General features: G+C 29.0%; 1 protein-coding gene across 1 annotated transcript; it reads right to left on the bottom strand.

Annotated features, from left to right (window-relative positions):
* Window positions 1-433: 433 nt before the first annotated feature.
* On the bottom strand, window positions 434-2,239 carry LOC103503550 (protein RGF1 INDUCIBLE TRANSCRIPTION FACTOR 1-like). The gene is made up of 4 exons (XM_008467760.3): window positions 1,924-2,239; window positions 1,624-1,824; window positions 1,320-1,535; window positions 434-1,201 (listed from the first exon to the last, which is right to left on the bottom strand). Exons 1-4 carry the CDS (start codon window positions 1,924-1,926, stop codon window positions 959-961), a joined length of 663 nt encoding a protein of 220 aa, XP_008465982.2. The 5' UTR covers window positions 1,927-2,239; the 3' UTR covers window positions 434-958.
* Window positions 2,240-14,717: the final 12,478 nt, after the last annotated feature.

The raw sequence follows: 14,717 nt of genomic DNA, 5'->3' as shown, positions 1-14,717 counted from the left end.
ATAAATATATAAAATAAAATACTCCTTTCTGCTTGTGGGCGGCTGACCTACTTTTTACAATCTCGGGAATCCAGTCGCTTACCTTTTTACCCTCCTCTCATTTTATGACACGTGCACGCCCGGACAAACCCTCCACCTCCTCATTGCACTGAACCGGCCGCCACCGGTCCCACCCCCGGTCCACTTCACCCCTTTTGTTTAAATCGTAAAACTTAACCCCCTTTTCCATTGTATCTATAAACGGAAGCAAATTAACCCACAAATCCTTTTGTCCTAAGTTTCTGTTCTTTTGAGTTTAATTTTCAATCTTGATAAATCAATTCAGATGAACAAAACTACTTTTTTTAAGACATAATGAGTTCCCTTTCCAATGTATTGAAACAAAGAGCAAATTTCTCTACACTACAAAAAGAAAAGGTAAGAATTGGCAATATGTATAAATATTTGTATATATAAAAGTCTATCCATTTTTCTTTTTATTTCATTCCTTGTATAAACATATTTCTAAAATTACAATCAAGGAAGGAGAACTATATTCATATAATATATATATATATAAGAAAAAAAAAAAAAGAAAAAGAAACAATATTCACATCTATAAACCAAAACTCACGTATAAAGCGTCCTATTTCATATAATTATCATCTATAGAACACTAGTCAAATCCTTCGTTTTTTTTTTTTTTTTTTTTTTTTTTTAATTTTCACCCAAGTCCACCATCTCTTTACACTATTTCCACATTCACCCATTCTTCCTCATCCTCCATTTCTCTTTTCCCACCCCAATATTCACATTGAACTTTTAACAAGACAATAATCAAAGCTCCTCCTTCTAACGCCATGGGAGCTCTCGTTTGAAAACTACATTATCATCATATCTCTGTAATTCAAATTAGAGAGAAAAGGGTAATCTTTATGAAGTGAAAAAAGAAAAAAGGTTTTTTTTTTTCTTTCCTTTTTCAGTATTCGATAATAAGTCCTCCCATTGGAGCTCTGTGAGGAATTCCCTTTCTTCGTTTAGCTGTTCTGTAACTAACCAGCGTTGGCGGTGGCGTCGACGGTGTAAAACTCTGAACAACTCTGTTCTTATTGCTGTTCTTCATTATTCTCCCTCGACTGCTATTACTACTATACGACGAATCCTCTGAATCCGACCCCATCACTCTCCGTTTCTTCTCATAATTCTTCGATGTTCCAACAATCTACAACAAAACCCCCACAATTCAATTTCTCCCAATTCTTCCACATTCATCAAAAAAAAAAAAATCACTACAGAAACCCAGAAGAAAGGGAATAAAAAAGTCGATTTCATTACATTACCTTACATCCAAGAGAACAGAATCGAAATGAATCGAGAAGACTCCGTTCACAAACTTCACACGTGTTCGTTACCCCTTTCCCAGGCCTAGGCTGTGGCCGCTCATTCAAGAAAACAACTCTCGCGCTGTTTATAATGTAGGTTTGAACTCCGGTTATGTCTAGAACTTTCTGAATCTCAGATACCCTTATCACATCATGATATGAAGATCTTCTAATCTGTACAAAAAAAAAAAAAAACACAAAGCCAATCAGAAAAAATAAAATAGAGCAATTGGAAATTCAACGGAACCTCAAAGAAATAGACCTGAATAGCACGATGGTCTTTGTGAAAAGCGAGACAGAGAGAACAGAGAGCGCCATTCATGCAATCCAAACAATACATATTACATTCGCTTTTATGAGAATCAGCATGGAACTTGCATTGAACAAAGAAGCTTTCACGGAGTAAAGGTTTAAGCCATGGAGGCCATCTGTTATCTTCATCTACAGGACTTCCAGCAAGACCCTGTTTTTGAAACAAACAGAAAAAAAAAAAAATCAAAATCATGGATTAATAAGAATGAATGGTTTGAGAACTTAGTGAAGAACCCAGAAGTGGAATTACCATGAGAGTTGGATTGATTTGAGGGAGATTTGAATGGTGGTGTTGAATAGCCAGATTGAAGGAGTAGAAGAAGAAGAAGAAGAAGAAGAAGAAGAAGAAGAAGAAGAAGAAGAGGAGGAGAAGGGTTCCTGAAAGAAATTTGGGGGAGAGAGAAGTGATTCTTATCTGAAAAAAGTCTAAACCGAAGCAAAAAGGTCCGAAGCAGAAGCAAATGGGAAAAGATGCGTTGGGTATAAGGAACTCATCTCCTTCTTTCCTTTATAAATTTTGGCTTTCATTTTCTTCTTTGCTTCGGTCTTATCGCATATTTTTCTATTCCCATTCTTTCTCCCACATTATTTTTATTCTAATTATTATTTCTTCTCCCCTATTAACATTTTTTTTTTCAAGTTAATTAAATTGCAAATTTGTCCCTACAAAAAGTAACTCTTTACTCTTATAGCCTCGTAAGATTATTGGGATACCAAATCATACAAATTTAACTCTTCAAACAAGTAATTGTCGTAGATAATATTTGTTCAGGTTAAGAATCAAGTTCGAGATTTAGGTTCCTTTTTCATATCCATGTCCGGATCAGTTTAGTTTATATCCACAACATTTGAATGTCAAGAAAATTAGTAAAAAATTAATTCAATTCGTTTGATTTTACAACATTTGAATGTCAAGAAAATCCATAAAAAAAATTAATTTCTAGGTAGGTGGTCATAATATATAAACTTATGACTTTTTAGCTAGTTCTCGAGACTGCCTTCCTTACCAAACCATGATAGTTAAAGTTAGATGGATTTTGAAAATTAGACCTAAAATTTACTATTTCAATAAACTATTCTATATTTCGATATAAATTTCTTTTATTTTTTTTAATTTGACTATCTTATTTGCTACGATGTTATGTAATGAAAAACTGAGTCGATCAACCAATACAAGATTGATCGTACAAAGTTTCAATCGGAAAGAGAAGGTAAGTTGTTAGACACAAGTTTTTTAGGACTAAATTATTATATTGAGAAAAGAAAATGTTTTTAACCTATTTTTCAACCACTTATTTACTTTGTTTCTTCAATCATTAATTACACATTGAATTTTCCATTGAATTTATCTTTGGGGCTTTTCCGGTAAAGTCCCCGGAAAATGCAAAAAAAAAAAAAAAAAAAAGATCGGATTTTATTAATTATGGAATAAAATAAAGAAATAAATAAAACACAAAGGTTTTAGCTTTTAGGGTATACATACAATTTATTATTCAACCTTACATTAGGATAGACAAACATCAATTTAGGACTACTTTGTTCTTTTGTCTTTTATTACTTCAATTTATTACCATTCTCTTTTACATATCCTATATTTATACTTTTGATTCTCAAAGAATATTATTATACACATAATTCAATCAACATAAAATTCAAACTTGGTTATAATTTTGAATTTGGTATATAACATTTTGTTATTTTATAATGTAATAATACTAGAAATAGAGTTACCAAAACCACTTTGTAATTTAAGGTGAGATGGGAGGGGGAGAAATATTATATGTATATATATTATGTTCTTTCCTATTTTTATTCGTTCAAAGTTGTGGTCTTATTCAATATAACACCTTATTTTGTGAATCCATTTTTGGAAGTATATATTTGAATTTATTCTTTCAAAAAAAAAAAAAAAAAAAAAAGAGATGATAATAAATATATATGAAATTTCTTTGGTCAAATAAGCAACCAAAAAATTCAGTTTCTTTTTTACTTTATAAAAGCATAAGTCCTACATTAATTAATGTTTAAATTATGGAGAATTGGGCAACCTAATGCAATTATATACATATGTGTGGAGAAGAATGAAGATTCTTGGCCTAGTTTTGGGTGTTTGAAATATGCTTCCACCAAATCCTTGATGAGTTTCTTCTTTTAGGTTTGTGAAGTAGGTTTAGATTGTCGATCAATTTATAATCATAAATTTATTTCACTCTTCGTATATTCATATGTGAAATTACTTTGTTCTACTAAATGTCATCTTGAAAAGATAAAATATTGTGATATTAAATTAAGATGATAAGTATATATCAATATAAACATAATCGAATATAAAATTTATTTAAAAAGAGAATTAATATTTATCTCCCAAAATAATGGGGATTTGCTTTGGACAACATGTATTAATGGTTGGGGTTGGGGTATTGTGCAATCAATCACCAAGTATTAGGATTAGGTGACTAATGATTTAAAAATTAATATGTGTCTTCTTTGAAGACCAAAAATAGTGAAACCTTGAAATGGGATGAGAATCAACAAATTGATATATTATTAATAAAAATGATGTTGATGGATGAATCTTGTCAAGAATGTTCTCATGCGTATCATGCAACGTTGTGTTAAACTCATTTTGATGTATAAGTTGGTAAAGTTGAACGCTTAATAAAACTAAAATAGTATAGTTGTGTAACTGAATAGGTACTGTTGGAACTTGACTATCTAATATGACCAGCTATTTGTTATTCTCTTTTATGATAATTAATATCAGAGGTGGATATATATGTTGAGATGGTAAGGCAACGACGACACAATTAGCTCGACCAGGTAATTTACTCTCCTTTCGTATAAGGAGTTCCGAGTTTGTTGGGACATTTTTCTTATAATTTATTGTCGTGCTCATTTTCTTATTATGTCATTTTGAGTTTTTTTTTTTGAAGGTTTTTCTCTAACTTGACATTGACTAAAAGTTCGACCAAAGTTTTGAATGAATTTAAATACATTAAAAACTTATTCTATGTTGCCTATAAACTAATTAGTAAGATTTTCAAAACTAAATTCAAATTGACTTTAAACGTTATATATATTTGTACTTTAAATGATGTAAAAGGGTTTAGTTTTAACAATTTATCGTCTCATTTTGAATTCACTTTCCACATGCACACATTTGTATATATATATAGCTATAAATCTTTATGTCTATGTCGAGTGTTTTGGACTAGGAAAAGATGGATAACAAAGTTGACTTGGCATATAAATAAGTGAACTTCCTTAAATGTTTTCTTAAAAACATTTCCAAAATGTCTTAAAGATGGTACTTACGTGGGCTTATTAGAGAATCGGTTTGCTTTTGGACCATTCTAAAATATATGGTTTGGTACATCTCTCTTTTTCGATTTAGTCTCTCAATTTTATAGTTCCGTAATAAGATATATATAAATATAAATATTAAACAAATTATGATCACTATGAAATTTAAAAATAGTAACGTTTATGAGTTATTAGCTCTTGGATACACCTATATTCAAGTGGGTCAATTTGTTTAAAAAGTTCGACGATTTTGAATTAAGAATCGAAATTAAGTGAATTTTTTGAAAACTTTCTATAAAAAAAAAGTGGTGACAAAAACTTAATTTTCTTATTCGTATATTCAGTGTTAATATTTAAACCTATTTTATAACCTAAAACATAGAATGCTCTAAATTTAATTAATAAAACCTTTTTTTTTTTACATTACATATGTTAGTATTCAATTATATTAATTAATAAAACTTTGGTGATGATGATAAAGTCTTGAGTGGAATTTTTTTTCATGTTTTAATTGGTATGATTTTTCTTATTTAAAAATTGGTGATATATCAAAACTTAAATATCAAATCAATGTAATGTTGAAATTTCATATGAAGGAAAAAAAAACTTGGCCATTAGGATTAGTATGATTTAATTTCATGAAACCTAATCCATTGGATTAATTATAAGTTTGTAATTTCCTTATTAACACATTGTCTATTAACATTCAACACACTATTGTTAGAAAGAAAAATAAACATTTTGAAATCAAACAAATTAAAGTTAGAATAACTAAAAAATATTCTTTGTTTTCACATTCATAACTTCATTATCAATTAGTGACATTGCAAATTTGATTTGTCTAATCTTTATATTATGAGCATTTTTAGCACAATAAGCACATAGAAATGAATAAAAAAAAAATTAAATATACATTTTTTTTTATAAAAAAAAGGTCACATCTTTGCCTACATCATTATGAATGTCATAATATCTTTTAGTTATATCTTTAATATATATATGTATATATTTCCATGTTTTCTGTAAGAGGAAAACTCAAAATTTGCTCCTAAATTTGTCCATTAAAACTATTTGATTTGTCTAATCTTTGTATGGTGGGGATCTTTAGCACCATAATCAACTTCAAATGAAGAATAGTTAAATATATATAGATAAATAAATTAAAGAAAAAAGTCACATCTTTTCCTACATCAGTATGACTCTCATAATATCTTTTATCTATATATTTTTTTAAAAGAAGAAAGATCAAAATTTGGCCCTAAACTTGTTGAGTTACATCAACTAATGTGTTAACCTAAAATTTATACTTTATATGAATGGGCTCACTTCTTTTTAGGTTAAAATTTTGTGTAATAAACTTTAGGTTACAAACTTATCGTAAGTTTCGAATTGCATTTGCATTGTAATTTAATTAAATTAAGAGTTTAATGTTAAAATTTAAACAACGTAACAAGAGTTTGATCATCAAATTTGATTTTCTCCAAAAAAGAAAAGAAAAAAGAGAAAAGGTTTTGTCCTTAAGTTTTGTATTTTACTTTTTGATTGTTATCATTATTATTTTATAAAGTATAAAGGATGTAGGAGCGAATTTCTAAAATTATAATCTAGTTGAAGTATACTTATGTTGATCATTCAATTGTTGTGTTAATAAATAATTAATATTTATGTTAGTTGAATTATATTAACGTTGATTGTTGCTATTTTATCAATCCTTTTAGTATCATATGACTTTAAGTCCATTGATTAACTCTCAACATACATGTGAACATGTAGGTGACAATGAGATTTGTGATTTTCATTTTTCTGCTCATGTTCGTACGAAAAAGAACTCATGCATGGAAAACTTTAAAAAATCATTGCTTTTTCTTCACCAAAAGAGGAAGGATTTGAAAGGAGTGACAAAGGGGATTAAGAATATTAAAAACAAAAATTTAACAATTCTCATCCAAAACTAAAATTAGAGTATTTCTAAACCCCTTCTGAAAAACATTTTTAAAATTTTTAAAAAATTTAGTAATATTTTTTAACCTAAACTACAAAGTTCATAGCATTTATTTTTGTAATTTAACCTATTTATAAATAGTAACTCTAAACTATATCCAATTTCTTTTCTTGAAGTAGAAAGCATCATCTTTTACTTACTTTAAATAAACCCATATAAATTAAATCATACAAACAACTCATGTTGTTACGACAAAACCAATACTTGAAGCATATATATATACACACTTTCTTGAAAAAGAAAAAGTATTTAGAGTAGAGGAGTCAATGGCAAGCCTAGTAAATCCAATTTTGGAAAGTATTATAAGGAAGACTTTGACCTAGCTAGTCATTCAAAAGGAATTTTATTTTAACAATTTCCAATAATATCTTCTTGAACAAGAATGCTAAAAAAATACCCACAATCAAATCTTTACATTTCACTGTAAAATAATAACAAAACAATAGATTTTACCGATTATTTCAAAATGTTATTATATATGTTAGTACTTTAAATTTAATTGCTTTATTTACAATTTTTTATATGCTTAATTTTTTTATTAATTAACTTTTAAATTTATAACATAAATTACAAAAATTTTTCAATACAATAATGATAGAATCTTTTTCTATATTTCACGATCTCATTCACGTTTTTTATTCGACTTACCACCATCTAATCTAATGTTGTAATACATTAGGGTAAAAGTGATGAGGGGGAGGGGGGGGGGGGGGAAGCGAATTTGGAATTGGTCAACGGGGAGGTTCTTAGGGAAGAGACGGTCAAAGACACGCGCACACCGGGTATGACTAATGCTGCTTGTGCGTATGTGTTTCACACGTGTGGGCCTTCCTTTTTCTTAAAGTTCTTTGGGCCCCTCTTTTTTGTGGGCCTTCTTCTCGTATATCACGCCTTATGGGTCCCACCACCAAGCCCATAATGGGCCCAAAGTGGGCATTTTAAACTCTCGAGTCTCGAGGAGATGAGGTTTGGATGACGTGGATCTTCCAAAATTTAATGATTAGAATAAACTCACATTATTTGCTTATGCTATCCTTTTTTTTATTATTTTGTTTTTATTTTTTTATGTTTATGAGACAATTTTTTTGAAATACGAAATTGAAATAATCTAAAGAAATCATGATTAAAGTAATATTTATTCAAACCTCATAAAAAATGTTGTGGGAAATTAACCATGCTTGATTACTATTAAAAAAAAGGGAATGTTTTCGAATAATAATGTGGAATGATTAATAATTATGGTGTTTATGGATGATAAATTTTCTAAAATTTTTATATGTTTGAACAATAATAATATTAAATTTAGCATCAACGAAAGGTCACTTTTGAAGATATTTTCTTAATGATAGACTTTTGATCGAGGAAGTATTTCTCCAAAATTAAACTCTAACCTAATAGAGCAATCTACTATCAACAAAATTGTAAAAATATAAAAAAGATTGATCAATCATAAGAAATAATAATACTGAAAATAAAAAATAAAGAAAAGAATTAGATACTCAATAAGAAGCAACTGACATATGAATGTATTGTTGTAGATTTATGCATTTCTTTCTATAATACCAAAAATAGTAGAGAATATCTAAATTTTTAACTTTTGAAACATATGGTACGAAGTTTATAATTATTTTAAGTAAACAACAAAATTGTTAATTTTTAGATCTTTTATCAAAATTTATCATTGCATGCATCCATTCTTATTCATGCATAAATGTTTCAAATGTCATATTAACAAAATAAAATCGAACTTATGGAGCCAATTTTCGAATGAAATTATAAGTAAGAGTCATTTGTTTCACTTACAAAAGTTTATCCAAATGAAAGGCGAAGGGGTTACAAATTGATACACTTATGAAATACTAAACGTTCAAAACTTTAGATGGATGTAAATATTAGTTTAAAGTTTAGATCGACACAATCTCTAAATTAGGAGTAAATGTATATATTAAATGAAAAGAAAATTAGCAGTGAAAACTAAAGAAGGAAGTTGGAGAAAGGAGGGCCAAAGAAATTGGAAAATAAGTGGGGTAGTAGACTTTGGTGACAAAGAATGACAAAACAAGTTGACCCAATTTTTCTTGTTCTCATATTCTCATAATAATCACTTTCATTATCAAAAATAATAAAGAAGTATATATTATTATATGAGGAGCTTTCTAATTTTAATTGGCTCTACTTTTTTTTTTTCTTTTTCTTTATCTTAATGAATGACTTATAATTCTATGGTTGATGGGTACTTAGTTGATTGAGAGAGATTTTTTTTCTTCTCATTCCTTCATTTGTACAACTAACAATCACTCAAAGCCATATCTATCATTATCCTATGCCCCAATCCAAGTCTTGATATGTCTTCTATATAACTATACTTATTTATTCTTAAAAGATAAGGATTACTATGATCCCTATTTCATTTTTTAGATCGATTCAAGTTTCGGTTAGGTTAAAATTATTTAATATAATTGAATTTCTAGTTCGATCTTATAAACAAAGAAAAAAGTTAGTGAAAAAGCCTTTTTTTCCCTTTTTTGCTTTTTAAGGTTTTTAAAGCATAGTTTGGTTTTAGTAAGAAAATGGATAAGAGAAAGAGATCAAAACTTTATTGGTAGAAGTAAAGTTTTTGTAAGTATAATTTTGAAAAAAAGTAGAATTGTTAGGGTATAGCTTGATAATTGCATTTCTACTCTCAAATAATAGATAAATGCATTAGAATATGGACGTGCATGATATAACCATTAATTAACTATTTAAAGAATACAATTTTACGACTTTTCTTAATAACTAAATATTGTAGGTTTAGACCATTATACTACAAAAAGAATGAAGATGCAAAAAATCATGTCTAGTTGGAAACACTCACGACGTATATAAAAAATTGTAGATAATACATGTGAAATTTTTTGTTTGATATTGATGTAGAAAAGTTGGGGTAACTATATTGGATAAAATATATTTGGTTGAGTGATCATAATATGAGATTAAAGAAAGAATTGAAAAGAACATGAAAGAAAAAGCTTAAATGATGAAGAATTGTAGCCATGAAAAGGCATAAAATAAAAAGAAGTTGAATTATATTCAAAAGCTACATGGAAACAGCATAACATCAACTATGCTTATATATTTTAGGTCTTATTTTCCCTTTTGGTGGGTTCAAACAAATATATATAAATATATATATATATATATATATTTTCTTTGCTTCAAACTTTTCTCAAGTTTTAAAATATATATATGCTTTAATAATGATGGTTGTAAAGAAGAAAAAGCATATTCTATATTTTTCAATCATCATTGTTACAAAGAAGAAGATGCATGATGTCTTTTCTGGCAATCATACAATTGCCTTTGTTTGTTTGTTTTTTTCTTTTTTTTTTTTAAAACTATAGGACAGCTTCTAATATTCCATTTCATTATTATCTAATTATAATAAATAATACCATATACTTTTTCAAAGTTAAATTACAAATGAGTCCTAATAATTAATTTATTTAGTATTTTTCTCAAAAAGAGAGTTTCTTGTAATTTAGTGGACAATTCATGTGTGTGTGACCTTTTGAAAATTATACATTGACTCTTACTTTAAATTATAATAGGAAAACCTCCCCTTACCCAAATTAATTAAACCTAAAACAAGAGAAGAAAACGAATCCAGAGAAGAAATATTAAGTCTTGGCTCAAAGAATTCACTTCCCTTTAAAAGAGCTTCCATGGTCTATTTGTAAATTCTCATGCTCTAATCCTCGTAAGTTTAGGTTTTGGAAATCTATCCATATAATTTTTTGGATTGATTCGTTGGGCTCGGACCATTCCTTCCTTTTTCATTGGTCTAAGCAGTGTAAAAGGATAGTTCCTTAATTGATCCATTTCTTCCTCTTTGATTGGTCTAAGTGGGCAAGAAGCTTGGAATGAGGCTCGACTTATTCTTTCCTCTTTTCTTGGATCTCATTTTGAATCTTATGTTCTTTTACGTTCTAGCGATCTTGTTTGTAAGATTGTGAGTACTCTGTATTTTTTAATGTGAGATACTCTTTATGTCTCAAAAGATGGTGTATTCTTTAATCGAATCTAAATAATTTTGTGGACTAAGTATCTATTTTGAGCTTCATGGACATAGATACCATATTGAACAAACGTGGGGTTTTGTCTCGAAACAAATGGATTATTTAAACAGTAACCACCCAAGTATTAATTAAACAGTGAGATCTTTGAGTTTCATATCCTCAACACAAACTCACCCAACTAAAAATATTTAGGTTAGATTAGTTAGGAATCTTTAATTTATTCTGATCAATGGGTCTCTTGTATGGTCTCTCAAAATTTTGTTGGAGCCATGTCCAAAACCTGAGAATCAAACTGAGAATTGCCCTTTGGGCCTGAATAGTAAAAACCCAAAGCCCATTCCTTTCCTGTATTGCGAAGGTCCACCTCACGGCCCACCAACAGTTTTAGGCTGAAAAATAACCAAACCCAGAAAATCTCGGCCCAAAGATTTGTTGTCAGACAAGAAGAGGAGCATTTGCACAAATTTGGACACAAATGTTTTACACGTCTTTTTTTATATTTGCTCTTCTAGATCTAAACGAATTTGTACTAAGATTCAGGGGTGTTCAAAAAAATTGGTAACCCGACCAACCCGGATTACCCAACCCAAACCGTAAGAGTTGGACTGGGTTAAATTTTATATTGGGTTGGGTTGGGTTAGAAAATTAGAGAAAAAAAGGTTGAGTCGGGTTGTCGGGTTTGTGCAAGTTAGAGGTAGGGTTGACCCCCCCCAATCCGATTATATATACATATATAGATACACATATATATACACCTAAAACCTAAAAGTAAATCTCATTTTGAATGAACATTCTATACTTGAAATTTGAATGTATAGCACATATATATATTTGTCACCTTGTACCTTGAATAACAATTTGTTCACTTTGCATATTGAAAAATAATATGAAAATTTGTCTAAATAAATTATGGAGAGATGAAAAAAAAAAAAAAAAAACCCGCCAACCTGAACTTTTTGGGTTGGGTTGGGTTGATTATTATGAATTGAACCAATAGCGTTCATTTTTTGCTAACCCGGATACTTTGGGTTGGTCCATAATGTTCCTCCAACCCGGCTCAACCCAGCTTACAGCTTATGTTCACCCCTACTAAGATCTAAATGATTTATTGGTCAAAAAATCGTTTAAATCTTGGTAGATGATCGTGAACCAAAATCGTTTGTTTAGATCTTGGTACGCGATTATGTATCATTACCTACACAATTACGTATCATAATCATTTAAAAGAAGAATTAATCATGTGTCATTAATCGCATACCAACGTGGGATTGCGTATATACGATCGCGTATCATGGTCATTTAGAAGAAAATTAATGGTGTCACTAATGGCGTACCAATATGGGGTATGTGGTTTTTTTAAAAATATTTTGACGTTTTGTTGTAATTTTGAAAAAATATCTATTACAAATATATTTAAATTTCCAGGAATTGTAATATTAGAACCACCTCCTCAGAATATGGCAATCTTTCTCATTATTTATAACCAAATTTTGTTTGAATTGAGTTACTGCAATTTGCAATTCGCAATGGCAATGGCGAAGGCCAAGGAAGACGAAGATCACCCAAAACGACACCGCATTTTCACCTGCGGCACACTCAAAACAGGCTTCGCAAATCACAACCTAATGCAAGATCTCATGATCAACCACAACCACGCCGTTTTTCTTGGCAAATACTCAACCCATCTCTCATTCCCACTCCTACTCGGCCCTTATGCTATTCCTTATCTCATCAATCTCCCCGGTTCCGACTGCGGCCCCGTCGGTGGTGAAGTTTGTGTCGAAGGATCAAACATCCAAGGGGATTCCATGAATTTAGAGATGATCATTGTTTGTTATTACTATTTTAGATTGAGATTTGAGATTCATTTGTTGGTGTTTTTTAGGGTTTTGAAATATAAGTTCATCTTTTAGATGTGTCAAATCTAGGGTTTGTTGTAATGGTGAATATAATTTGTTGAATAGATATTATTTTGTAGCTCTTAGCTAATATTTGTTGAATAGTACGTTTGAGTGACGAAAGTTTTGGAGTTTGTTGATAGAATGATAAAAGGTTTCTATGGGCCTTACGTGGGCTTGGGCTAAAGTTGGCTTTGACCCGGTCTTTCCTTTGGTCCAAATTTTATTTCGTGGGCTTGGGCTGAACACAAACCTGTAAAATTTTATTTAATACGATCCAATATCGGGTATGTATGTATAGGATGTAGACGTCAGTATGATGTTAAAAAAGGAATTTAAAAATAAAAATAAAAATATATTTACAATATAAAATAATAAATAAATAAATAGAAAAGTTCCACTAAGCAAACAACAACACATGCGCACAACATCCCATTAATTCACACCATATACTACATAGTGACATGATCTAGAATATAATCATGTATTCCATTGCAAAAGTACTCTTTCTCGAAGTATTTTTTTTTTTAATTCATCAAATTATAAGTAATTCAATAAATTAATATTCCTAGAGGGATTAATTTGAGGTTTGATCTTTTTATCTCGAATTACTGTCAAAAAGAAAAAAATAATGTGATATTTTAATAAAACAGTAAAAGTGAATTTAGTTTAATAATAAGTGGTATTTTTAGGTTTTTCTTTTTTCTTTTTTTTTTTAAAGAATATTTTTGGTTCCTCAACTTTCACGAGATAAAAAATCTAGTCGTTCAACTTTGATCTCAATACTTATAAGTCTATTACAATTTTGTACCCAAACTTTGATCAAATAATAATTTGTAGCAAATTAGTTTCTATATTTTACGATTTAGACTTAGTTTCAATATCTTATAATTTGTAATGATTTAGTTCTTTTTTTATAATTTTTATATAATTTAATAAAAAAAATATACACGTTTTTCAATATACTAATCTGAGATCTTTTCTTTGTAAACTACAGAAAGAAATTATTATGTAACAATATTAGCACTTAATTTTTATAAGATCCTTTTAAACAATAGTTCAATCTACTTCTACAAAAGGTTAGGATCAATTTTTTTTTTCTTTTTTTTTTTTTTCGATTTGAGCTCAGTGATTCTTGATCTCCACTAAAATGTTTTTTTAAGTGAGAAAAAGAAATTTCATACATATCTCCTTTCTAATAAAACAGCCTAAAAAAAGTACTTTATTTAACTATATATGAGTATTTACTTTGAACAAATAAATGGCATATAGGTTCATATCATTGATTTGAATATTTTTGGTTGAATACTTTAAAAAAGTTCCTATCTTTTATAAGCACTTGGATTAACAAAACTATATAGGCACTCTTCTCACAAATCATTTGTTTAAGTGCTGCATGCTTTTGACTTTTCCATAATTATAATAAAGATAACTTTCAAAACTCTATAAATATTATATTTCCATATGATATATGAGTAATATAATGCTTTTCGTATTTTCAAAATACAATAATGTCTCTCAAAATTTTACTATAAACGTTGTTAACAAGTGGATTTAGGGTTTTCTATAGCGTGTTAAATTGTAAGTTAAAGTTTATTAGCATAAATGTTAGTGTTTTGAACGTAATCAAAGTCCTACATGACTAAATAAAAAACGATTATGAGTATCTAAGATTTGGAGAAAAACACTAACATTATGAATATGAGTATAAATGTTACTATCCATGCTGGTTTATGTATGAAGTACTGATCAAATAGTAAGCCTAACACCGAATTCAGTAACA

This window comes from Cucumis melo, chromosome 4 (genome assembly GCF_025177605.1).
Source record: "Cucumis melo cultivar AY chromosome 4, USDA_Cmelo_AY_1.0, whole genome shotgun sequence".
NCBI lineage: Eukaryota > Viridiplantae > Streptophyta > Magnoliopsida > Cucurbitales > Cucurbitaceae > Cucumis > Cucumis melo.
This window is presented reverse-complemented; position numbering and strand designations above follow the sequence as displayed.

Coding starts and splice junctions, on each gene's coding strand:
- LOC103503550 (XM_008467760.3), bottom strand. Junction 1,536..1,623: donor AAGACCATCGTGCTATTCAG/GTCTATTTCTTT, acceptor TTTTTTGTACAG/ATTAGAAGATCTTCATATCA. Junction 1,202..1,319: donor TCTGTTCTCTTGGATGTAAG/GTAATGTAATGA, acceptor GTTTTGTTGTAG/ATTGTTGGAACATCGAAGAA.